This window comes from Crocodylus siamensis, chromosome 2 (genome assembly GCF_052110815.1).
Source record: "Crocodylus siamensis isolate JL-2025a chromosome 2, ASM5211081v1, whole genome shotgun sequence".
In the NCBI taxonomy this organism is placed as follows: domain Eukaryota; kingdom Metazoa; phylum Chordata; order Crocodylia; family Crocodylidae; genus Crocodylus; species Crocodylus siamensis.
In genome coordinates, this window is record NC_143396.1 from 179,053,127 (window position 1) to 179,079,932 (window position 26,806).

Consider the following 26,806-nt stretch of genomic DNA (forward strand, 5'->3'; position numbering starts at 1 on the left):
GTGTTTAAAACTTACCTCAGGTGATGTGAGGAATGCCTGTGATGAACAGAGCTCTGCAGGACACTTCTGGAGCCATTGCTCCCTCTTCATTGGTGGTGGGCTGACCCAGGAAAGTGCTTCCAGTCCCAGAAAGGGGCAGCCAGAGAGGAGTGAGCAGCATCCTAAGAGGGAAAACACTGAAGGGCTCTCTGGCCAGAACCTCTTGGCAGAGGAGGTCTGCGGCAATTGGTGACAGTGGTCAGAGGACCACCCAGTGAGCCAGAGACCATGACTGGAGTCCTGTGATCAGCATGCCTGGAGAATGATGGTGAGAAAATGGTATTTAAAGGTTTGCTTTTGGTAATCGGCTTATAGAGAAAGTAGATACACATTAGAGTAATGGTTCCGGGCAATAGGAGGGTTAATTGATGTCTAAAAAGCCTGTTTGTGATGAGAGTTTCCTCCAAGGCCCACTGTGTCTGCTATGGGCAAGCAGTGAACAGACACACAGGATGGGAAATTGAAGACATGCACCACACTGTTCCATAACATAAAATAAGGTAACGCCAGGTAACAGTACCTAACTTCAGGGCCCTTGGGCTTTCTGGTTTTGGAGGAACAGACTAAATTAGGAGAAGACTGGGAAAGCCTGAACTAGGATGTGTGCATGTGATGGGTTTGTGAAACAAAGGAACATGCTGACAAGACAAAATATGAACACTATGACAACCACACAGAGACCAATCAATGATGCCTAAGATGAAAAGTTATCACAGGAGGAGAAAAGATATGAAAAAAGGGATTTCAGAGCAGCAAAGGAGCCCCAAGAGGGGAACCCAAGGCCACCATGGACAGAGGACATACCACCAGCCCATCTCGCCCACCCTACTGTGGGGGAGGGGAGTAGGACCTCGACCTCCAAACTCTAGGCTGCTGACATTTGGCATTCAAAAGAGAACCTCAGAGTGAAGCTCATGTATTGGCCAGACATACCTTGACCCTGATGACAGCTCTAGGACTGATAGATATAAAATTATTTGCATTATTCTTATCTGCTATCACCATGCATCAATAAATTGGCCTATTATTGAATGGAAAAGTTGTGGTTGATCTGAAAGTTTGGGGTCTGTCAGGAACAAGGTATCTGAGTCATAAATCCAGTACCAACAGAGAAAAGAGAAGAAAGCTTGAAGGATTGAACAGCACAAAGCTTGCAGTCACAAGCCAAACATGAGTGGGCATTTTGCTTTCAAAATTTATTCTTCTATTATTTCCAGGACTATTTCATGAAAGCCATCAGGGGGATTTTCTTTTCCTAGGGGCATGAGTAAGCTTGAAGATATTTCTTTTTGTTTAGTCCCTCTAACACTTATTGACAAGGGAAATGATAAAAGAAGGAAGGAGAATTCCTCCTGAGGATAATGTATGTCTGCTTAATTGATTCTTACAGTGATGAAACTGTCAAAATAACTGGATAAAGAATATTTATACAATAACCAATAGTGTGAACTGATGGATGAAAGGACACCTATACAATGAGTGATGATAATGATGTTCTGAATTAGTGAGAAGTGACATTATAGAACCTAGCTGAATATTTAATAGCCACGCTGGGGTGACCAGCATCTGGGGTCTGAAAGGAAGGGGATGCACCCCTGGTGCAGGGTGTTGTGGAACATGCTGGATGTGGTAAGCATGGAGTGCAGGGGAGATGGAGCCCCACAAAGATAGCCCTCCCCCCAGTAGACCGTAGTTTATTCACCCCATCAGGACCATCTTCGTAATTTGCATAATATCAAAGTCATGATAGTCAAGCATAAAAGAAGAACTAAACTCGAGGGGGAAAGAATTTGATGTCAACAGGCAGCTGGGTAAGGAAGTAGCAGCATTCCCTACAGTCTTATATCATCCAGTAGCAGGACATCAAGCCAAAGAGGACCCACACCTTAAACACCTACCCTCGACAGTCTCCCATAAAGGTGAATAATGCTTATTGAAGAAATAAGTTTTCACTGCATGTATTTACACAATAATTGTCATTTTCCTAAGTGCAGGACGCTCCAAACCTATCAATCTGTTACTGTTGACAAAAAGAATATCTACACCATGAGGCAAAAAATGACTTCTCAAATGAGAATTGTCCATCACACATGAAAGGTTGGATCCTGCTGAGGGTTGAGAAAGAATTGTTTTCTTGCCAGAGAAGTGATTGGCATCATTTCCAGTAATAAGAAACTTAAATGGTTACCTACATATCATCTGAAAAACCACAGTGACTCAAAAGATCCTTGAGTTTTTTCCAGGATCCGCTATTAGTGGGCGAAGAATTACTCTTCATTGCCATCTGTTTTGTATTTCTTCATTGGACAGAACCTTAATAAAACAATACTCCTCCTTAAATGCAAACATGATTGCCTGCTGCTGAGAAAGGAAAAGCATCCTCTGTTTGTCCAGTGCATCTGCCCAAGACTCCACCTTCTTAGACCCTGTGAAACAATCTGGGAATAAAGCCAAACTCCCTTACTATATAAGACTCTGAGAGTGCAGGTGAGCTAGTCCTCCTGACCAACCTCTGATAACGTATCCTTGTACCAAACTCCCCTTCAGAATGGGGTTTGGTAGGGGGATACAAGTGCCAATATGGGCCCTGTTGTTAACAGTCTGTTTTGCCCAGCAAGAAGGTAAGAACCCATTCACTTTTCATTTTATAGCTTGCAAAGAAAAAAAGGAAGTCTGAAGTTGATTAGATTTATTAATATAAACAATTGTACTTGTTTTACTTTGTCACCTTTTAAACAGTTTCCTTAAAATTAAACAAGATTTCTGTGTGCCTTTTTCATTCTTACTATGTCCATTAAGTCCTTAATGCCTGCATATTAACAGGATTGATTTAATTGCATGTTGCCTGAAGCCAAGATATTTAAGTGCATTTGGATTAAGACAGCTTTCAAGATCCAATCAAAAAAGATAATTCTCCATCACTTGAAACAATGAAAATCATGATCTCAATTAAACCTTTTAAAAAGTACTCCTACTGAGTTTTGTATTAGGACTGATGTTGAATTTTATATTTATGTTGACACACAAAACAGCAGTAGGCCAGACAGGTGATCAGTCTAGTCCAGGATGCTGGCATTGATGGTAGCCAGTACCAGCTGCATTAGAGGAAGGTTCAAGACAGCATGAATCAGGTAGTAAAAGGGAAACTCAAAAAGCACTTTCTTCCTAATGCCCCGCCAAAGGTTTGAGCTTGGTTTATACCCTGAAGTATCACGGTTTATATCCTTTTCAAAATATGTGTGGGGTGCGCTTTTCAGCAGTTGTTGGAATTTGAGATTTTTATGTGATCCATACACATGTCCGTTTCTTGTTTTAAATTCTTCTGAGAATTTGGCCTCAATGGTAATCTATGGCAAGAAGTTCAATCCATTAGTTATGTACTATCATCTTTCAATATGTCATCTTCTGTTCATAATGATTGTTCCTTTGTCTCTAAAAGAGAGGGAGAATGATGAGAGGCAGTGGATGCAGTAGCATGAATTCAAGGTCTGCCCCCAGCTTGCGTCCTGGTGGCTACTACATTTAACATCTTAATCAGAGAAATGCCCCAGAAATCACACATACATCTTTTCTCTTTTACTTATCATATTTTAATCACAGACAATTGTAAATGCAGCAATTTCAGGCTATTTTAGTTTTCTCAAAGGCTAAAATGGCAACTCATTGAATCAGCTAGTCTGCAAGCTTTCATTTCAATCACTGCACTTCAAAATCATTCTGCAACATACTTACTAATCCAGTCCAGGCCCCCTGTGAACAGAGAAGCTCATTTTTGCTGTATTATAATGAATTGTAGGGGGCACTGTGATGTGGACAAATAAAGATTAGGTTGAGGCCATCAGACTTCTTTTTTCTTGCATCTTATTGTTAAGCAAGTGTCAGTCTCATATTCTGAGTGACTGAAAGGTAATGGCATAATCTTCCACCACAGACACAAATGGCAGTTTTGTTACCAGTTTTCACAGAAGTAAGAGCAGGTCCTAGTATGCTGTGCTTGTATGCAAATCTGGGACTGTATCCTCTTTTTTATGCAAAACTCCCACAGACGTCAATGAAAGTTTCATTCATAGATTGACAGCAGGATATGCTTTTGACAAGTAGTTCAGAAGTACCTGCTAATGCAACATAGAACATTATTTCTTACCTGGCAAAAAGTAAGCTGCAGATCCCAAGAGGTATTTCATTTCCTAATGTTTAACAACAAGCAATGCAAGTGCTAAATAAACAAAAGAAGCTGAGTTTTCCTTGGGAAAAAATGAAGAGGAAACATATTTCTGCAATGTACTGCCCCACTAGAAAGACTGCTTATATGATAGAGCAGATTAAATACTTAAAGTATTTTGTATAATTTGAAAACAAATCTACAGTTGGTGAGGTTATTCAAGGTGTAAACTGATATCCTTGAGAACACAAAGAGATCCAGAGACATTTTCAGATTTCACCTTCTGATAAGTACAGATTATATCAGTATCTCATGTCCAATGCAATATAGAAGGAATCATGAAAAACAGAAATTCACTGTTAATTTTTTCCCTTGGTCACTTCTTTGTTGAGGGTCACTGGTAAGTCAAAGGTGTAAATGAGGAAAGAATAAACTCCCAGAACGAGAAAGGAACATAGGTGTAGTTCAGGTTACCAAGCCTCAGCAGTTCCCCAGCTCTAGGGGTGTTTAGACTATACAGACCCCTCAGGTTTTTACATTCAAGTTCTGCTTCTGTGCACACCCCTAAGCACCTCAGTCTTGTCAGGGCTTGGCAGCTCAGCGTCTAACTTATGACGAAGTCCCTCTGGGACCTAAAAACTACACATTCACCTGCCTGCCTTGCCGGACAGGTTTGATTCAGCAGGTGTTCTCAGAGGGTGCTTACCAGATTGGGCTCTATACAATGTACAGTGGCAGCTTCTGCTGCTTAGAAAAAAAAAACCTACCACTGGAATGGCCTCCCTTGCCCAGAGCCCACTTTTATTCAGCAGCTCAGTAGTTCGGTATCTCAGGATGTGAATGATGGAGGTTCAGCTCCTTCCTCTGCTCAGGCACATTTAAAGCTTCCTCTCCCATCACCCTAAAGCAGGCCTCCAGGACAGTTTTTTAGCCACTAAACTACGAAGTTGTGTCCACTCTTGTGGACTCTCACTCCCTTTTACGACAAGTAGAGCATCTTCTGCAGGAGTTGCTAAGAGAACTTCTCCTATCAGCAGCCTACTGCCTGGTGATGAGGCCACTCTCCTTGTACTTGGCTGCATTTTAAGAGAAAAACATGACCTCCTCATTTTTAAGGCAAATTTTTAGGCACTTACTTTTAAGCAAGGGCTCTGCACCTTGAATTCCAAGAAGAAGGAAGTCCTTCCCAATAATACGGAAGAACATAAGCTCCAAAGAGAAGTAGGCTTTAAGACATACCTCTTTTCTGTGCGCTTTCCCTAACCAGCTCAAGTAGCTCCCTGCTCAGAGTGCTGATTTCAGGTGGCTGCTGCTCAGCAACCTGTTTTTGATCTCTTTCTGAGGCTAGTAACTCTTCCCATGCATCATATGGAAAGTCTAGGTGTTTAATTTTGGGTTCCATATGAGGGACCATGTACCTGAATGTTAGCTATTGTAGGACATTCAGGGTCACAGCCTAAGAGCTAGATCCGCTAAAGAAGTTTTAGATGCCTGCTCCAAGGACTGTTTAGAGTAAAATACAGAAATGCTGCTGGGAACAGACCCTATACTTCTGACCCTTGCCAGCTGGGTGCCCCAACCATTAGGCTACAGAGTATTGCTTTGCTTTAGCTTCAGTCTGCCTTTTCTTTCTATCCTCATGAACCTTAACTTCCACAACTGAGGGACTCCCCACCCACCATAACTTACAGCCTTGTGGCTGGGGCAGCTGATGGTTAGGCTTAGGAAGGTAGAACAGGTGGCTTAGAGTCCCCATAAGTCCTGCTTGTTCTTCTAAAGAACAGATGCGGGTATCTACCTTCAGGGGAGAATTTCAGTTAGTTGATCTTATATTAACAGGGATGTGCTCCTAGAGCCCTGAATCAGCCTAAGCTTCAGAAGGGTGGATTTATGACTTGCTCTTGTATTCAGTGTTTCCTATTAGAAATCTCTGGGCCATTTAGCATACAAGTTTCTGAATCACCATAAGACGGCATCTAATTTTCTTGGCACTGTATAAAGAGCCCAGATACCTATTTCAGGGTTCTGGATTCCCTGCAGGGGCCAGACACTTAAAAGGAAGGTGCTTTTTAACTTGTAAACATCCAATCCTACATTGGATCTAAGTCCCTGGTTTTTATTAAGCTCTGCTGTATTTTGGTATTATTATTGAAATACTATATGAGTGTTTTTTTTAATAAAGCCTCGCTAATATTTTCTGGATTTTTGTTATAATTGTCTCCAGCAGTTAAGCAGTAAGGAAACGAATGTGACCCATTAGCAATGGCCATATACCTGTACATAGTATAAAATCTCTTTCTACAATTACCTTTACTTTTATTTTAGGGCACAAAAAGCCATTTCAATAAAATTAATAGAAATATTTCTTTTTATTTCCATGTAGGCTGTCACTACCTTTTTGTGCATCCCTGAATGAGCACCTAGCCATTTTTTATTATTGTAGATTGATTGATTTACCCAAGGAATTTAAATATATGACTTCATATTTAACCTTTTTCTTTGTATTCCTTTGCAGCAGAGCAGATTCCAAGTCAAAGCATCCGAGACACAGAAAATGAGTCTGTTCAGCAGAAACAAGACAGTATGTTGCTAGTTTATATTGTATATATGTGGCCTCATTTTCTTTCTTACAACAATACACATGTAATGATCAACAGTAACCAAAAAAACCCAAACTTCTTCAACAAACAAACAAGGACCAAAAAAAAAAGATATGCATTTTTAAATGATGTACCTATGCATATGCATATACTCTGTATAGTATACATGTATTTATTTCAGAGTTGGGTGTACCTGTAGGATTTCAGTAAAGCCATTCATGATATTTGATTCTCAAGACATAGAAATGACACTCCTTTGAAGTGTAGGCTCATTAGCTAAAGGTCGAAAACAAGGATGGTGTTTTTTGGACATATATCCTATAAAGTATTAAAAGCACAGAACTAAATGTATGCATCAGATCCCACAATGATATAAATTGGCATAACTCCAAGTAATGGTACTTTATAGTACTTACTTTGAAGTAATGGTACTTTATTGGGGTGTGCAAAGTAGGTTCTATTCGATTTGGATTTGGCCTAAATCAGGGACAGTGATTTGATTCATTGATTTGGATCACTGTCCCTGATTCAATTCGGCCAAATCCAAATCCGAAGATTTGATGCTGATTTGGAGAATCAGCAATTTGGACATAGGCACAGCTTTAAAAGTATTTTATACACACCTTGAGGTAGCAGGCGTGGCTCGTGATTGCTGCAATGCTGGGGTGCATGATGCATCCCACGGGAGTAGGGGAACACTTTCTATGTGCTCAGTGGCAAACCCAGCAGTGGACCGGATGTATTTCCAGTGCACTTCCAGGTCCACTGGGGAGTGCACAGGGGGAGAGATTAAAGGGTCCTCTGATTCGATTTGGATTCGGAGATTCAGCCACCAAATTGGGCTGAATCTGTGCCAAATCGAATCAGGGACGGAAGCTTTGCATAGCCCTAGTACTTTACTAATATTGCCCAGTTGGTAATCTGATCTTACCAAGGAGTCTAAACGAAAGAACTTCAAAGGGCCTGAACAGGAATGATGCCATTCAAGATGAATTCCCCTAATAGATTTATTGCCATGTGCATGGCATTTCATTTCATCCCTTTCACTGAAAAAATAGAAGGGGGAAATTGAGCCCTTCATTCACACTGTGAGAAGAAGCAATACTATTAAAATGCAGCTTCTGTTTTATTTTGCTGTTAAATTAATTTACTTATAACCATACTCTCTGTGAATTTTCATATCCAGTACAAGAGGTCTACCATAAAAGGGTCAAATTTAGAAATCATATTATATGATTCTGGCTTTAAATTTTAATGGCAGTTTTTTGCCTGATCCAAAGCCCAATGAAGTCAGAAAGGCCATCATTGATATTAATGGACTTTGGAGCAGATCTTTTAATTTTCTAATTTTTCTACAATTCAGGAAACCCCGCTTAACGCTATTTCACTTAGCACTTTTTCCCAATAATGCTCATTTTAAATTAATACCTGATTTTATTTAGCGCTCAGCGAGTTTCATTATAATACTTGTGGTCACCATCTTGGGCCATTAAAAACAATTGCGTCACCATCTTGGGTAGTCAAATACTTTTGGTTTTGCTTAACACTCATTTTGCTTAACACTTGGTTTTTCAGGAACCAATTAAGAGCACTAAGCAGGGGTTGCCTGTTCCTATCCTTCTTCATCAGAAAATGTGATGTGGATAGATCCAAAATTTAATGTGGATTTCCAGAGTTTCTGACCTTTTGTGCTAGCTTTTATTTTATTATTTTATTTCTTCCCTGTAGCTTTTCAGGCTACAACTCCACCTGGAAAGGTGACCATCATCCAGCCAATGACGACAAACCCAGTGATAACAAGTAAGTTAAGCAAATACAGTGTTTAAAAAAAGTCATCTATTTTTATGGGGTGCAGATGCAAAAGTTAAAATAAAGAGGAAGAGAGACTGGTATATGAGAAGAGGGACAGATAAGCAGAGAAGGAACAAAGATAAATAGAAAAATATGATGTCTTGTCTGAATCACAACAGGGAAAGGCAAGCATGGGTGAAAAGCATGGGCAGATTTTAGGATTTTGAAAAGGGGTATGCATACAGTATGGCACATCACCACATATAAAATACAACTCATATTGTTTCCAGTTTAAGAGAAGCTAGTTGCTTTACTATTATGCTAGGCATCTAGCACTATATTGTTCAGTTTCAAAGTCTTATCTTTCAAAGTTTAAGATAAAAGCAAAAACAAATGTAACTATTGAAATGCGCACTAATCTGTTAGATTATATAAAAGTTAAAAAGCACAAGCTATCTTTCCTGAGAGTCTTGACAGTACCTCTACTTCACTGGAAGCTATTTCTATATCTCAGTTAATGTTACCATACCTGAAGTAAGGTTTTTAGCTAAAGCTAGAAGTAGTCTGCAGGGCTGTGAAGTAGAAAAGAGACATTACCATGAATGGCTAACAGGCAGCAAAACTGTAAAAGAAAGATACTCTGAATAGTGAAACATAAGGCAAATTCAAAAATAGAGGGTCATTAACACATATGGAGTAGCGAGATTAGCAGGAATGAGGGAGATGATAATGAGCTGTAAAGTAAATTAACTCTCTCAGCAATAAAATAGAAATGCTACTACCCTCCCAAGAAGTTGACTTTAAACTTTGGATGGGGCAGGAATCAAAGAGGTAGTGCAATACAACCCCCCTGGATCTGCCCTGGTCAAAGGAAAACCTAGGTTAAAACATTGTATTGTCTTGAATACAATATACACGTTTTTCCCTGAAAAAAATCAGCTGCTGAAAACTGTGGTGTGTGTTATAAACAAAGAAATATGGTAATAGCAATTTCTACTGTGAAAGCTCTGCTGAGAGGGGGAGACAGGAGGAAGGACACAAAATTAAGGTTAAATGTGCTCAGGGAGTAGCACAAGCACACTGGGTTCCTTTGCTGCTGATACTCAGTTACTTACTGCCGCTTGCCCCTATTTTCAAGGATGTTTCTTTTTTCTTCGTACTGCCCTTCGAAAGCAAGGTGCATGTCTTATTCAGGGATGTGCTTATATAAAAAAATACAATAGCAGACAGATGGAAAAATAAATAAAAGTATATGCTCACAGCAGCTAGGTAGACATAAAATAACATATGAAGGTGAATAAAAGAATAAATTAATTGAAGAAATGAGGGTTTGAGATGAAGGACATAAAGGAGTTTGCAGAAAATTCTTACTGTTAATTTTGAATCCACAGCCTTAAACCCTGCTCACAATGAACGCGTGTGCAGCACATGGGGCAACTTCCACTTCAAAACCTTTGATGGGGACATCTTTCATTTCCCTGGGCTCTGCAACTATATTTTTTCATCTCACTGCAATGCAGCTTATGAGGATTTTAACATCCAGATCAGGCGCACTTCTATCGGAAATGTTCCTACTATCAGCCACATCATCATGAAACTTGAGGGTGTGATTATTGAAATAACGAAGGATTCTGTTCTTGTGGACGGCAATAGGTAAGTTTAGACACATGACATAGCTACTTCCTCAACTTGCCAAAATTTTCAGTGCCATTCTATAAACACCGTCTGTTGTATAGTAGTCTTTCCCTTCATGGATGGACACAAACCAAAAGCTCAATCAAATATCATTGAATTCTGGCAAAGGTTGGATTCAGATTCAGAACTATTTTGTGGCTTGGGCTCATTGATTCTTTACACACCTTTTCCTTCCCCAGGCCTTCCTTCTTGGAGAATTCACATTAATGCAGGGTAACAGAAACAAGCTTTTCCTTTTATGCTTTCATAGTTAGAAAATACCTACCCTGTAGGGTTTTTTTTTTCTCCTAGGGTTCAGCTGCCCTCTAGCCACTCTGGAATCCTGATTGAGAAAAACAACATCTATATAAGAGTGAGAGCCAAAATGGGCTTGCTTTTCATGTGGAATGAGGATGACAGTATCTTGGTAAGATTGCATTCCTGAAGCTTCAGAGAATTCATAAAATAATAGACAGTCCAATCAAAGTCAAATTTTCCACAAGTCTTGATTTTATGCAAGTGCAAACTGTGTATTTGTGCATTCTGATTTCATATTTGTGCATACAAACAGCCAATGGATGTGCTAATTCAGTAGTTATATGTTCACAACAGAGAAGCTGTATATATGCGTGGCCCTAAGCACTGCAGTATGGAGATACTCTACAAATCCTTGCCTATCCTTGGGTATACTCATTTCCATCATTTTGGGGGTACTGCTCCCCTGTTAATATTTTCCAAAGTTCTACTTTCATTCATGCACCACTGAAGCAAGCTATTGGCATACTCCTTGTGGGAAGGAGATGAGATGGAAAAAAATCATTTCTATTACATCATTAACATGTTAGTGTTATTACAGCAGGTGCCACTTACCTCCTCAAATTTTATTTTCCAATAGAATCCCAATTTCATAGGACTTCAATTTCACAGTGGATTTGATTTGCTCTCTGGAGAAAGAATAAAGAGAAAAAGGCTGAATATAATACAGATATTACAGTGAAAACTGGGTCTGTATGAATAGCTTTGATTCTATGAATCAGAAATCAAATCCAAACTGAGTCTTCATCCTATCAGGCAGGCTTGAATTAGTTTGCTAAAACATTTACACAGCCCTGATGAAAACTATTTAGGTGCAGCCGGCGCAGCTGCTTTCACTGATTTTGAATACATTTTGGAATGTGTATATTAACTTTTATCAACTTTCCCTCCATCATTTCAGCTGGAAGTGGCTGAGAAATATGCCAATCAGACCTGTGGGCTGTGTGGGGACTTCAATGGCATTCCAACATACAATGAGTTCTTTTCAAACAGTAAGTGTTAGAAATAATGGCAGAATGATGGTTGATTTCTAGCATCTCCATTCTCTGCATCAACAATTTCTTATGTTCAGTTGAGTCGAGCCTCTTCAGTATTCCTCTTCTATCCTGCTGACAGCCTTGCTCAGAGAATCACCACATTTCAACCTCTAATGGCTTGAATTATATCTAATGCATAGGTAGGATACCCTGATCAATTACGAACTTAATTAATATTTATTTGGCTTATTGCCATTTAAAAACATGAAGTATGTGTACTATCCCTGTTAAAAAACAATTGTATGTCTCCTATCTCCCACTGGTGTATTTATTTCATGTGATAATCAATTAGATGAGAGCCAAATTCTAATAGTCAAGCATGAGTAAGTATAGAAATATATCCTCAGGACCAAAAAGTTAGTGATAAGTTGTAGTAAAACAGTTCATTATAATTTCCTGGTCAGGAAAGTTTCTGTTTAGTTCCATCTTAAACATTCCTGAATGTCACATTTAATAGCAACCTGCTTCTAGATTTGTAAAGTCTAGAAACAATTTTTTAATATATAATTAATATGCAGGCATCAGCGCAATACCACCGTCCTGCATAGTCCAATACCATTCCACATTGTAAATCCAGACTTGCAATACGCATATTTTTCTACACTGTCATCTCTCCCTCCATATCCACTGTTTGTCCTCTAACTCAGGGGTGGGCAAAATACAGCACATGGGCCTCTGCCACGGGACAGCGTTGGCAACAGAGAGCAGGCACAGGCAGCCCTGCGTGGGCTCTGAATGGCTGCAGCACAGGACACCAGCCATGGGAGAAGGGGGCACTTCCCCCCCTCACTGAGCACCAGCTTGTTCCCCAGAAGCTGCTGCTGAGCACAGAGGAAAGCAGCACCCCGTCGCTGCTGCCAGGCACTGTTTGGTGCAGCCACATGCCCAAAGCCTGTGCCGCTCTAGGCTGCAGTGTGGCAGCTTCACCACCACCCCCGCTGCCCAGTGCAGCAGCAGTGGCTGTGTGGAGCAGCCACTGAGCAGCACAGAGGTGGTGGTGAAGCAGCCGCACCACAGCCTAGCACAGCACAGCCTGCAGACTGTGATAAATTAATATCTCCTGCTTATGTCTCCCAGCAGCTGGCTGTCGGCCTCCTTGCATCTCCATCCATCTTTTTCTCATTTGTCCTATCATTTTCATTCATAAAGCTTTCAGGGAATTTAATCAACCTCACCTTTTTTTTCCTGCTCACTGGATCCGTCTACATGTGCTCCCCACAGTGAAGTTGTTATTGCGCCATCATTTAATACATGCTTTAGGAAGTACTAAATAATGGCTCAGTCACAGCCATTACTATGCCATCCTGGTGGTGCACAGTTATTTTTAGCAACTATGTTGCCATAGCAATGTACTATAGCAGGGTAGCTCGTCACTATGGCAACATAGCATCGGCATCACAGTTTGTGCCCACCGATGCTACATTGCCATAGCAAAAAGCTATGTCACTGTAGCATCACGTGTAGCTGCACCTCCTGATTCACAATAATCTCACTGATTTAACTCGTGTCTAAAATCTTTTACTCTTACCTGCACAGGCCATTTCCATCCACCATCCAAGATCTAACTTTGAAAGAATGTGTCATTTTCCAACATACCTTCTGTAACAAACTGGGAGTTATTTTCTGCATTTTCCTTTATGGATGATACCATTCAAAGTAAATTGATACTATAGAATCAGCATCTCGCTCTGGATGAAGTGATAACTAAGTGAAAAGACTCTAGGAGAACCAGTTTCCTTGGCCAAACAAGAAATTAATTCCTCAGAGAAGAACAAGATTGAAAGATATTGCATGTAAAATATATAAATTATTAACTGATTTATTTCAGATATCCAGCTGTCTGCCATACAGTTTGGGAATATGCAGAAGCTAGATGGGCCAACAGAACAATGTGAGGATCCTACATCAAACACTGTGGACAACTGCACTATTGATTATGTAAGGGACTTTCTTTTTATTCAGTAGTTTAAAAAGGGCTTGTCCCTTCTACTGTGAAGAGCTGAGAGAAAGAGGATGTATCTACAGATGAGCCTGACTGTACAGTTGTTACTGCGCAGTCATTTAGTATTAGCTTTTAGCAAGTACTAAATGATTGGGCAGTAACTGCCGGTATTGCACAGTCCCAGTGCTGCGTGGGTTGTTTCCAACTCTACTGTGCAGTAGCAGCGGCATCACAGTTTGTCACCGCTGCTGCCATGTCACCCTAATGACAAGCTACATCACCATAGCTCATCACTACAGTGACATAGCGTCTCATGTAGATGGGCCCAGAATCTAATTAAGAAAAAAAACCTAACAAAAATAACACTTTAAGTGGTCCTCTCTGTTTTGTGAACTTGTGAATTAAACACCATTTTCTGCCCCCTAGGAACACATGTGCCGGAAAACACTGACTGGCCCTGCCTTTTCAGAGTGTAATGATCTACTTGATGTTAGCAAGTACATTGAGTCTTGTGTACAAGACTTGTGCCGCTGTGACCAGTCCAACAATGCCTTCTGCATGTGTAATACTTTTGCTGAATACTCCCGGCAGTGTGCCCATGCTGGTGGGCAACCTCAGAACTGGAGAACTCCACAACTGTGCCGTAAGTTGGAGTTAGCCTTAGCAATTTTATGAGTTTGTCAGGAATTATCAGACATATTTTCCCACACATCTCTGGGGTCTGTGTTTTGGAACCCAGTCCCAAACTACATCTTTCCAGGTTACTGAAGGTCTAAGGATATCCTCCCCAGCTCCAGTCCATTAGTCCCTTAAATTCAGAAAGATAGCTATCGTAAACCCCCAAGTCATGTTGGAAAGTACAAGGAATCTTGACGCTGGGGGACTTATGCCTTCCCACTCCTACTCCACGTCTAGCCTAGGGCCCCAAATTTAAGTCCTCCAACAAATCTCACTCTTGTCAACTTCTCCTCTCGACCTCAACTGGCTACTTCGTATCTTCACCCCTTTAACTCTTTAGCCCTCATTCCTATCTCCCAAGTAAGCTTTCTTTCCTGTATCACAGGGGCTAGCCAGGATATACAGAAGTCCTTCATAGTCCCAAAGCTTTTTCTCAACCACAGATCTCTTGAGCCCCAAAGTTTTCTGCACACTGCCCAGGTCTCCCTTTTTACCCTTCTGTGGCCTGCCTCTGCCTCCTGATTGGGTAGCCATGAAACTCTGGCCCTAGTTCCCCCAGTGTTCCTTTGGCTTCCTATGTGGGGTTTACAGGCACCATCACGTGAACACACAGGAATTAAAGGTTATTCAGTATGGTAATGCTTTTCACAGAACGTCAGTAGTTGTAGCTACATGCAGACAGCCAGGAAAGTTCACCTGAATTAATGAACAGTGTACATTTAATGGAGTCATCAACACACCCCTGTGTGGATACAATCATTCTAAAATAAAGTGTTCTTAGTTCAATCTAGCTTATTTCAATGGGAAATTAAATTAAGGCACCTTAATGCTGCCTGAGAGTGTCTACACAGCAATGTCATGTGGGTTTAACTAATCCACTGTATAAAACAATCTACATTCATTTTCCTGAGTGCCTTTGTGTAGACATACTCTGAATTAAACAGTTGTACAGACTACGGAGGCAACCAGTATCTCCTGCATTGAAGTGGGGAGACCAATATTTATCAATGTTGATTCATAGTTATATTCCCAGGGGATAACTAGATTTCAGTGAAATCCACATGATTCAAATATGTGCATTTACTAGGGGCCTATGTTTTTCATATTTCACAAGCAATGAAGGGGTTCCTGCAAAGAGGCCACTGCAAACCAAGCAGGCCAGTGTATATATCTCATAGATCTATGAAGCAGTTTCTAATGTATCGGCAAAAATCCAAGCTTCAAGTTACAAACTCAGCATTATATGATAGAACTGCAGTTTGAACCCATACAATATCACCTGGGATTATCAAACTTCCAAAGCTAGAGGGATGTTTGGATCTGAGGTCTAGTGTAGCCTCCTTTCTAGAAAGAAGGTTGGAATGAATACACATTTTAAGATGTAGCAAATGGTAATTACATTTGAATTAAGAAATCTATCTTTCTTTAAAATTTCAGCCAAGACGTGTATTTTCAATATGCACTACCAGGAATGTGGTTCCCCCTGCATAGACACCTGCAGTAACCCTGAAACGTCTACACTCTGTGAGGAGCACTGTATAGATGGCTGCTTCTGCCCTCCAGGCAAGTTTTCATCGTCTCCCACTTCTCATCTCAAAAAAGACCAGCAGCTATTTGCATGTAGACATTTAGCTGCACTTCCATACCTTAGAGCTCCCCCAAAGGTACTTTTCACAGTTAATTTCCTATAAATGTGCAACATCTGGAAAGTGGTAAAGAAGAATTAGAACAATGAATTTCAGAAAGTCTCCCAGTCTAACATCATGACTGTTCTACGGCAAAGGGGTGTCTTTTATACAGCTACTCAGCACTATTCCATTTATTTGCCCTACAGGACTTGTAAGACAAGTGGAAATTTAAACTTTACAGGACCAAATCCTTACATGATGCAATTTAGCATGCTTTACTGACTTCAACAAAGCTATGCCTATTTACAGCTGCCAATGAACTAGTTCCAAAACTATTTGTGGCACTCTATTTAAGGCCAAAAAAAAAATCTGTATGTGTAAATTACCTTTTTTGATGTATTGATTTTTTTATTCATTAGGAACTGTGTTTGATGACATTACCACTTCTGGCTGCATTCCCCTTCAGCAGTGCTCCTGTACCTACAATGGTAACACTTACGCTCCAGGGACGTCTTATTCAGGCGCATGTCACACCTGGTAACTTGTTTCGTTTTCTGCTCTTTCCTATGGAGTGAACTAGTTTCATTGTTTATTAGTTATGAAAGCCTCAGCAGCAACCCTGAAGTGCATATTACTGATATTACTGCAGTTCCTGTGTGAGCTTAGAAACAGAATTTCCCTCTCTTTTTTTAGCACTATTATTTAACATGTTTTTGCATACCATTTCAAGTTGTTGGGGATAAGGAATTGTAATATATAGATTTCTTACTGCTAACTTGAAATGATCTCGCTTTGCTTACTTCTTTGAAGTATTTGGATTTTCACAGAATCATAGAGAAGTAGGGCTAGAAGAGACCTCCAGAGGTCATCCAGTTTAATCCCCTGCTTGAGGCATGATCATCCCTATCGAAACCATCCTCTACAATCTATGATCTAAATTCTACATCAGATTACCATCAACCCTGACACAACACAGACATAACACTAAGATAAGAAAAGGGGTCATTCACACACATTTGCACATTTTTTTTTCCTCTGAAGAAATCATAAAAAAATATAGCAAACCAACACTGTGTAAATAGTTTATAAATGCCTTTCTTCAAGGCTAGTATCACTGATGTTGATTAACTTCTCCCCTTCTCTTCTAGCACCTGCACTGGAGGCAAATGGAGCTGTGAAGACATTCCATGCCCTGGAACTTGTTCAGTAGTAGGAGGCTCACACATCTCCACATATGATGAAAAGCATTACAATGTCCATGGGGACTGTACTTATGTTCTCTCTAGGGTAAGCACCACCAAGTAATCCTTGGTCACAAAATCTAATACAGTTTTATTGAGGTAGGACTAGAAGGGCTGTGAGTATGCAGATTGGAGAAGCTCACTGCATTTGATATAATGTAGAAGAGAACACTGCAAGATTTCCAACAGAAGCAGAAGAGCACTGTACTGAGATAGCATATATTGCACTTCATGCAAAATCAATCTATTATCTGTGATGCTGTAAGTACTGATGTCCAGAACAAATACTGAGGTATTTCCGATTCCATAATGATGCAAACATTAACAAATTATGACTTTTTAAAGGCTGTGTTCGGTTTATCTTCATAACAGTGATACAATTCATACCCTTTTGTAGGGTTGCATCATTTTTTCCATGTTATAATATTTGATACTATCAGTCAGGGCTATGGAATTACTGATTTTGTGGCTAGCTGACAGTTCTGAAAAAGTGTGGAGGGAAGTGGGCTGACACAGAACAATATATATATATTTAAAATGAGTAAATTTAAAAGAAGAAAAGAAATTCATGAAATGAAACTTTCAAGTTCAGATATTTTTAATAATTCTTTTTAAATAAGCATAAAGATACTGAAACTAAACATTATTTGAATCAACCTATTTCATTTTAACATTTTTTTTCATAATTGTCTAGCTTTTAAATCAGGTCAGGTTGAGAAAAGTCAGATATAGAACTGAGTGGAAGCAATTTTGAAAAATGAACTTGAATTAAAACTCTGAGTCTGAACACCATCAAAGTAGATCTAAAGCCAGATCCAGAACCCATGACTAATCCATCTCCACAGTGAGCTAAACAACATTACAGATCCAAGAAGTCCTAAACTTGGGAGAGTTTGAACCAACCTCTACCAAATATTATCAGAGGTCTAATTAATGAAAGAATCTCCTGTGGTCAGTCTTTAATGTTGCTGGAATTTTTTTTTCAGGACTGTGAAAATGACACCTTCACCATTTTGGGGGAACTTCGCAAATGCGGCCTGACAGATACCGAGACATGCTTAAAGATGATAGCCCTCATAACTAACAAAGGGCAAACAGTAAGTGTCCCATTCGAGAGCTGAACATGCTGCTGGATTAGATTACTGTATACAAATATGGGGCATAAGAAAGTCAGGGCAGAATGAGTGGGTCATTTATTTCTCTAGGGCAGGGATGGCCAAACTACAGCATGCATGCCACAAATGGCACAGGCAGCCTCTGCTTGTGGCACACAGCAGATGAGATAGAGGGTAGTCTGCACAGTGGCAGATAGAGCAAGGAAGCAGAAAGAAGAGCAGTAGATCAGGCAGACAAAGGGAATAAATGTGGTAGCTGGGGAGGATGTGGGGCTTAATCTGTAGCATGTCTGCCAAAAAGTTTAGCTCCTACTTCTCTAGGGTTTCTATTCCTGTCAAATTTATCTTAGTTTTGTAAATGAAATTAAATAAATCTATCTGTCATAATAATGAGGTAAATAGTACATTCAGGTTTTGTAAGTTCAAAATACTTGATTCAAAAAGCAAAAGAAAGTTTCTTTCCTTTGCTAAGGAATGAATAATCCATGAATTTCTTGACTTCTCACAAAACCCATAACTGTATTGACCATTAGGGCTGTGCAAAGCTTCAGTCCCTGGTTCAATTTGGCAGAGATTCAGCCCAATTTGGTGGCCAAATGTCCAGATCTGAATCAAATCAGGAGATCCTTCAATCTCTCCAAATCAAATCAGAAGCCTCCAAATCGATTTGGAGAGATTCAGAAAGATTTGGCAATTTGGCCAGAGACACAGCTTTAAATGTTTTTTCTGCATACCTCAAGGTACCAGGCATAGCTTATGAATGCTACACTGATTGGCTGGATGGAGCGTCCTACAGGAGCGTGGGGGACTCCCCACCGTGCTCGGCAGCAGACCCAGAAGTGAACCAGAAGCACTTCCAGTCCACTTCTGGGTCTGCCAGGGAGTGCGCGGGGGGGAGAGCCCCCATGCCTCCCTGACTTGGCAACTGGTGCCTCCTGAGTCTGGAGGGGCACCCAGGCCCTCCCCCCCCATGCTCCTATGGGACTCTCTATCTACCCCAGCATTGCAGCGTTCACGAGCTGTGCCTGGTACCCTGAGGTACGTTGAAAAAAAATGTAAAGCTGTGTCTATGGCTGAATCGCTGATTCACCGAAGCAGCAACGAATCTTCAGATGTGGATTTAGCCGAATTGAATTGGGGACACTGATCCGAATCAACTAATCAAATTGCTGTCCCCAATTCAGGCTGAATCTGAATCCAAATAAAATAAGGCCCAACAAGGAACCATGGGTGACTGGGGGGGCACCCACAGAAGCCAGCGGCAGTGGTGGCAGCAGGGACGGGGTGGGCAAGCACCCGCAGAAGCTGGCATTGGCAGCAGGGGTGGTGCTAGTGAGCACCCACAGAAGCCATCGGTGGTGTCGGCAAAGGGACAGCCCTGTGAGGGTGGCTACATGCCCCTCCACACCCCCCTAACTGTCGCCTATGCAAGGAACCCTGATGTCTGTGGAAGTCCTGATGGCCTGGCCTATGGTAGAGCTCTATAAAGAAATGAGAATGACTCCAAAACAATTTATTTTATGGTAGAGAATGTACAAGATAATGAAAGGGGGAGAGTTGGAGAAATAACCTCTGTCCATGAAACACATGAGGATGTACTGGGATATCATCCTGTAATATTATTAAGTGACACATTGTTCCTCTACACTTCTTTATTTCTCTTCCTTGCCAGATCATTAAGATTAAGCCTGATGGTGGTGTGTTTTTAAACAGTTTCTATACTCAGTTGCCCATCTCAACAGGTATGTTTCTCGTTTAGGGTCAGTGGGTGGCACTCTATTATTTCAAGCTACAGAAGAGCAGAATGTTGTGGGTCACTAGCATGTCATGTAGCATGTACTTCCAAACCCTATCATGTTCATGTAGTAATTTGTCACTGTGATGCCTCTTGCCCCATCTGGTGGTAGTTTACAGAAAGATTTATGAGACATTACAGTCTGCTGTCCACATTATTGCAATGTTGATTTGTTTTTGCTGTCTGTCCTCATAATGATATTCAGTAAGATTTTTATACTATCCAGACCCTGCTTGTTGTCCTTGTAGCACAGTGGTCTCCAGGGGTGGCCACTGGCTGGGGAATGAGGGTGCTTCAGTGCAGGGCTAGCCAGAAGGCAGCACCTGCACTAAAGCACTGTTGTGTTCCAGCCAAGTGTCTACACATGTGTTGTGGAGTAAATAATTCCACCAAAGGATAATACTTGTGTTTATAAGTACTAACCTACAGCAGAGTTAATTAGTTTACTCCATCCTAATAGCACCCCTTGTGTAGATGCCAAGACATTTACTATGAAGCGAATTAAGCAACTCCACAGTAAACTTCTCATGTATATGTCCTCACTGAGATTCACTACAGTTGCAGCAAGAAGCCCAAGAAGAGAAGCCATACCAATCAAGCAATGTTTTATAGCATTTGGTCTCATCTGGAAATGAATTGTTCTGCTTTTCTTGTCTTTAGCTGATGTGACCATCTTTAGACCTTCATCCTTCTTTGTTATCGTGCACACAAATTTTGGTATCCAGATGGGGATCCAAGTCATGCCCTTCATGCAAGTGTTTGTGCAACTGGATCCATCTTTGAAAGGACAGACCTGCGGTAAGTTAATTTAACATAAAAATACTAACCTGTCCAAATCCTCTTCAGACTTGTGTAAAAGTTTTAAGTTCATAATGTATTTTCAACAGGTCTCTGCGGAAACTTCAACAATGCCCAGCTTGATGACTTCAAAATAATGAGTGGCATAGTTGAAGGAACAGCAGCTGCATTTGCTAATACCTGGAAAACAAAGCCTTTTTGCACTGACATCAAAAATAGCTTTGAAAACCCTTGCTCCCTCAGTGTAGAGAATGGTATGTGCATCACAGATTTTTTTTGTCATAAGACATATTGTACAAACAATTTGAAATTATTTGTCTTGGGGGGTGGTTCTAATGTTGTTGACAAAAAGCACTTGACATAAGAGCAAAAATCAACAGCATTAAAGTGTCCAAACTTGGTAAAATGTACTTTTGAAACTAGAAAAAAATTTTATAAAAGAAGTTATTAAGACGTTAAGCAATAAAACAACTGTGAGAATCAAGGAAACAGTCCAAGAACAGGAAACTGCTATCTTTACAGGTTCAGAGATGGCATACAAGCTGATGATTCAGAGCAGAATAGGTGTGCAGCAGTCAAATGTTTGTGGGGCATTGGTTCATCCTCCATTCATTCCAGGGCAAGGATCTGTTTTTCACAGATCCCAGAAGTCTTTCATGCCCAAGTGCAGGGGGGCTGGACCTGATGATCTGTAAGGTCCCTTCCAGCTCCTAATAATTATGAAACTATGAAATGTAACAAAACAAAAGTGGCAGTCACCAAACCATCATTTCTGAATGGTTTTATGAAAGCATATGATTCACTGAAAGGCAGGTGAACAAAAGCTTTCCACATCTAATGCAATACAAAAAGTGTGAGTATGAATTCATGTCATTTCCTCTATTCACAGAAAAGTATGCTCTGCACTGGTGTGGAATGCTGACCAACAGTACAGGACCTTTTGCTGCTTGCCACGCTACTGTGAACCCCACTTCTTACCACACGGTACTTTGCTAGGTTTTTTTTTTCTTTAAAACCAGTGGGACTCATATCCTTAAAGCCAGCTATCAAGAAAGAAATATCACAGATACATCTTCTATGTTATGCTTTACCTATATTTTAATCTGGAATGGCATAGTTATTGTATCCATGATGGTTCAGCAATGTTAGTAGGTCAGTTTGTGAGGTGACATGAAACTATATTTTAACATTTATAGTATATCACCTCTTACAGCCTGGGCACTTTTCTGCTTATATATATGTTGCCTATTTCAGTCTGTGGTCCTGGTTCCATTTTCTGGAATTGCCCTCAAATACTTTCTTAAACAAATATTGCTATTTGCCTGAAATCGAATAAAACAACTATAAATATAAACATAAGGGATTTTATATGATCATATCATGTCCTTATTCTAGATAGAGTTTTGGTTGCTAAACTAAAATCACTGTAATAATTTTTATATTCAGATGGGTATGAGATATTGTTAAGCATATAGCAAACTCTTTGGCCCTTAGTTTACCTCTTTCATTGGAAGCAGCTCCATCTCTATTGATTCTCTCTGAACAAAAATTTTAACAGGTGGTAGGTTAAAATAAAGGTTAGTAGAAATGGCTCAAAACTGAATATACCTCAAGAAGAAGCTAATAAATAAAAACAAAAGGTAGACATAAAATTTCTTTGGGCAGAAGATTGTATTATTCATGAGATTTTCTTCCTGCACTCCTAGAATTGCATGTTTGACACTTGTAACTGTGAAAAAAGTGAGGACTGTATGTGTGCCTCCCTCTCTGCCTACGTGCGAGCTTGTGCAGCCAAAGGAGTCCTGTTGAGTGGATGGAGGACTAACATCTGTTGTAAGTGCTAAAACCCTTTGCTTGACTTCCTGTTCCAAAAGGTTAACCAAAGATTATTTTATAGCAATTTCAATGCAATCCAAGAATCTCCCAGTAAATTTTGAAGAAAAGGTTTTAAGAAGTGAAAGCCTAGCAATATTTCCCTAATATTTCTTAAGACTCTCGAGGGGAAATTCCCCTCCAGTTTCTAAATCTTTTGACAGGGAATATAAAGAGAAGGAAAGCACAACTACAATTAGGAGGGAGACAACTGTTGATGATGTGGCTCTGCCGCTCTCTCCAGAGCCTTTGAAGCTAACTGGTTTCACTTGTTGCTAGTTGCCATGGGGATAAATATGGCAGATTATAAAAATAGTTATTCTAAACAGAACACTTAAAAATAGAAAACATTTAAGCAACGGGTGGCTTAAAGCCAAAGACCAGTTTTCACTTATCCTATAGCCCATAACAACAGAAATACCTCCTTTTTTCAGGAAGCTTCACACCTCACAGTGGACATTTAGAAATACCAGGTATTAACTACCAGCCTTCTGTGTTGTTCCTCTTTCTACATCGCATTTGAATGCATGTCATCTCACTCATTTGCATATATCATTTCATTTATTCCCCATCTACTCCCTCTTTTTTGTAGCTAACTATGCATTATTTAGCTCTTAAAGCATTCTGGCATTTTGCATGGAAAAAAAAACAACACAGAACAAAATTATATAGTATCCTTGTTCCCCCATTATTTATACAGCATATTCTTCCTTCCTCTCCATCATCACACAATGTCACTCCAAATGAATAAATCTATTAATTCATTTTGTTTTTCTCTCTTAAGCCAAATACACAATGTGTCCCAAATCCCTGAGTTACAGCTATGTCATCAGTTCCTGTCAACCCACTTGCCAGTCTCTAAGTGAGCCCGATGTCACATGCAACATAAAGTTTGTTCCAGTTGATGGCTGTACTTGTGTAAATGGCACTTACATGGATGAAAGTGGCAAATGTGTGCCTGCTAGCAGATGTCCCTGTTACTACAAAGGATCTCTTGTGCCCTCTGGGGAAGTGATTCATGAAGATGGTCATGTATGGTAAGAGATTTTCTTGTAAAACACTAAAACTACTGGTATTTCATATAAAATTTCTTAATAACAGACTATGCCTCATTTAAATTGGCTGTACTCAGACCTGCCTGAATTTCAGTACGATGTTCTTCAATGAATCCCTGTTAGTCTTCAAGGATGGTGTATTTTTCAAGATTTATTAGAATAATTGCATGTAGAAGAGAGTTCTCTTGTACTGAGTCATTTCCAACCATAACATAGATAAATGTGCCAAAAGGGAAAGGTTAAAGGCTACAGTAAGCAACAAACTCATAGAGAGACCTTGTCCCATTATATTTTTTCCTATATATCTATTGTCAAAATTATATGGAAATCCAGCAGCAGCTGGGTGGAAAATAAACTCTTTTCTGACTACATGGTGGTGCTTTAGAATTTCATGGTCTCTTGGAAAGTTCTGAAACACAGCAAGAAAAAAATCAGCCTCAATATACACAATTAAAAATAATAATTCTCTCCCCTTTCTCACAGCACTTGTGTAAAAGGAGTGTTGAACTGCATTGGAACCAAAACCGCAGAGCCAGGTAAAATCTCTTCTTTAGCTTTCCTTTGCTCTCAGTCATACCCTTCTTGCTTTGAAAAACCAACTCTGAAATCCCCAGGAAAGTCAGTGGTCTGGAAACATTTGCTTATATATATATATATATATATATATATATTATTTTTTAAATGAAATATCACTCTATACAATCCATTCAGTAAAACAAGACAAAAAAATAAACACAAGAATAATACAATAATGATCATCAAGAGTCATAGCATCATATTACTTCTTAGAAATGGGTATTAATTGCACAAAAGCAACTGCATTCCTTTTTATTACACTAGGTATAGATCATTTAAAAAGTACACTGAGACCCTTTTCACTTACTAGCCAAATGAAATGTTCAGACCTGGAGCACTTCTAACTCAGATGTGCCCCCCACTTGTACTGCTCTGCAAACTCTGTGCCATATATCATATCTCATGTCACTCTCTCCCCTAGTCTGCATTTCTCCCATGGTCTATTTTGACTGCAAAAACATCACTGCAGGAACCACTGGGGCTGTGTGTCAGAAAAGCTGTCAGACTCTTGATATGCACTGCGTAAGTATGGAAAGCCTGGAAAAGATGGGTTTGTAGACAACTATTTTTTGTTCAAACTCTTTTACACTACAATAATTCATTGTTCATTAATTTGGTTCTGAATTGCCCATACTGAAAATCTGCTGTTTAGCAAGATAGTATTACATTACATAAATTGGATTCTAATGTAATACATCAAAATAAGAACACAGCAAAAATTATTTTTTGGACTTTTCATCTACTCACATATAGATCATCCAATAACACCCAATGCAAATTCCAAGGTTCCCTCACCTAATATGGGCTAGTATCTTATGTAGAGTACTCTTTATGCTTTCGCAAACCACAGGACACCTATTTAGACTGGGCATATGAAATGCTTACTTTTAACAGGTTTGGTCATTCACTAAATCTTTGTCTAACAAGTCAAGATTTCTGATTTAAGTCAGATTAAAGCAAACCTAATACAGAGACATGTTAGGAAAACTTAGTCTTTCCCCCTACTCCACTGGGTTCATTCTGAAATTATATTTTTCTCTTGGCTTTCACAGTACAACACACAATGTGTATCAGGCTGCATGTGCCCTTCTGGGCTGGTGTCAGATGGGAAAGGTGGCTGCGTTACTCAGGAAGAATGCCCGTGTGTTCACAATGAAGTTACGTACAAGCCAGGAGAAAAGATCAAAGTGGGCTGTAATACCTGGTATGTATTCATGGAACAGCACTGTTCATGATCCCATCACTTGCCTATCCAAAGATCCCTATCCAGTTAGTAGAGCCATGAGATGGGACTTTGTTTGTGCAGTCATGACAAATAGGTTTTCTTCTGTTTGAAGGCAGATGTCCAAAACAAAGAATAGCACTCAGGAAATATTTGGGTTTGAGGTGTTCAAGCAGTATTATCCATATTGCTATATTCAGGCTTGTGGAATAGACCTTGTGTACATGGAGGCATTCCAACCTGAGCTCAGCTTTAACTGGGACTGATGCATATGAATGAAATACCTAAGTATCAGAGTTCAGCTGGACTAACAAGTGTGTCATTTTTTTTTTTTTTTTGAATTAAAATGATCTCTCTTCCTTCTTAGTGAATGTAAGAATAGGATGTGGAGCTGCACCAAGCACCAATGCCTGGGTACCTGTGCTGTTTATGGAGATGGGCATTACATCACCTTTGATGACAAACGGTTTAGCTTCAATGGAAATTGTGAATACACACTGGTCCAGGTACTGAGCTTCTTTTTCAGTATGAATACTCAAAAAGTAAGCTTTATTCTATCTATGGTAATAATCTGTCTTTTAAACTCCCTTTCCCTCCGCAGGACCACTGCGGCAACATTGGCACAACCAATGGAACTTTCCGAGTGATCACCGAGAACATTCCTTGCGGCACCACTGGAACCACCTGTTCAAAGTCTATAAAAGTCTTCCTAGGGGTCAGTAGAGTTTATAGTGCATATTTACTAAGAATAGTTTTATTGTGTTTCTATTTTGAGGTTCAAAAGAAGCGAGAACATTTACTGCAATGCCCCAAATTCAGAATTATTTTTCCCAAAGCAAAAAGATTCGTAAAGTGTACCTTAAACCAAAACCAAAACAAAATAGTTGGTAGAACTTCCAATCTTATTTTTTCCCCAAAGCTCTCCTTTGTAGTAAAATAAAAGCTCTGTTATCCAGCATCCCTGGGAAAGCGGGATGCCAGATAAGAAAATATGCCGGCATCCCTGCCTGTTCAGGCTGCCGCGTCTCCCACCACATCTGGGGTGTCACTGCCCCTCCAAAGGCATCACCAGCCCTCCCATGGGCCCTGCAGGCCCCGCAGGACAAGGAGGCAGGCCCTGCACAGCCTGTTATGCCCCCAGGCCGTGGGGGCTCAGCAGCGCAGGCTGCTTTGCCCCGGGCCGTGGGGGCTTGGCAAAACCAGAAGTGCCACGGTGGGCACTTCCAGTTTCACTTTACCTTATAAGCATGCCAGTTAATGGAACTT

General features: G+C 40.1%; 1 protein-coding gene across 1 annotated transcript in view; it reads left to right on the plus strand.

Annotated features, from left to right (window-relative positions):
• Nucleotides 1-2,587: 2,587 nt before the first annotated feature.
• LOC149871402 (mucin-5AC-like) overlaps nucleotides 2,588-26,806 on the plus strand; it is a 63,389-nt gene continuing 39,170 nt past the window's right edge. Inside the window, exons 1-22 of the mRNA XM_090034618.1 lie at nucleotides 2,588-2,660; nucleotides 8,530-8,601; nucleotides 9,984-10,245; nucleotides 10,579-10,693; nucleotides 11,483-11,573; nucleotides 13,447-13,556; nucleotides 13,987-14,203; nucleotides 15,676-15,801; nucleotides 16,286-16,403; nucleotides 17,015-17,153; nucleotides 18,094-18,204; nucleotides 19,895-19,964; nucleotides 20,678-20,815; nucleotides 20,905-21,069; nucleotides 21,705-21,799; nucleotides 22,522-22,648; nucleotides 23,472-23,724; nucleotides 24,226-24,278; nucleotides 24,740-24,840; nucleotides 25,371-25,522; nucleotides 25,908-26,046; nucleotides 26,142-26,255. Coding sequence (XP_089890744.1) covers nucleotides 2,588-2,660; nucleotides 8,530-8,601; nucleotides 9,984-10,245; nucleotides 10,579-10,693; nucleotides 11,483-11,573; nucleotides 13,447-13,556; nucleotides 13,987-14,203; nucleotides 15,676-15,801; nucleotides 16,286-16,403; nucleotides 17,015-17,153; nucleotides 18,094-18,204; nucleotides 19,895-19,964; nucleotides 20,678-20,815; nucleotides 20,905-21,069; nucleotides 21,705-21,799; nucleotides 22,522-22,648; nucleotides 23,472-23,724; nucleotides 24,226-24,278; nucleotides 24,740-24,840; nucleotides 25,371-25,522; nucleotides 25,908-26,046; nucleotides 26,142-26,255 — 2,841 coding nt within the window. The remainder of the gene's footprint in view (nucleotides 2,661-8,529; nucleotides 8,602-9,983; nucleotides 10,246-10,578; nucleotides 10,694-11,482; nucleotides 11,574-13,446; nucleotides 13,557-13,986; nucleotides 14,204-15,675; nucleotides 15,802-16,285; nucleotides 16,404-17,014; nucleotides 17,154-18,093; nucleotides 18,205-19,894; nucleotides 19,965-20,677; nucleotides 20,816-20,904; nucleotides 21,070-21,704; nucleotides 21,800-22,521; nucleotides 22,649-23,471; nucleotides 23,725-24,225; nucleotides 24,279-24,739; nucleotides 24,841-25,370; nucleotides 25,523-25,907; nucleotides 26,047-26,141; nucleotides 26,256-26,806) is intronic.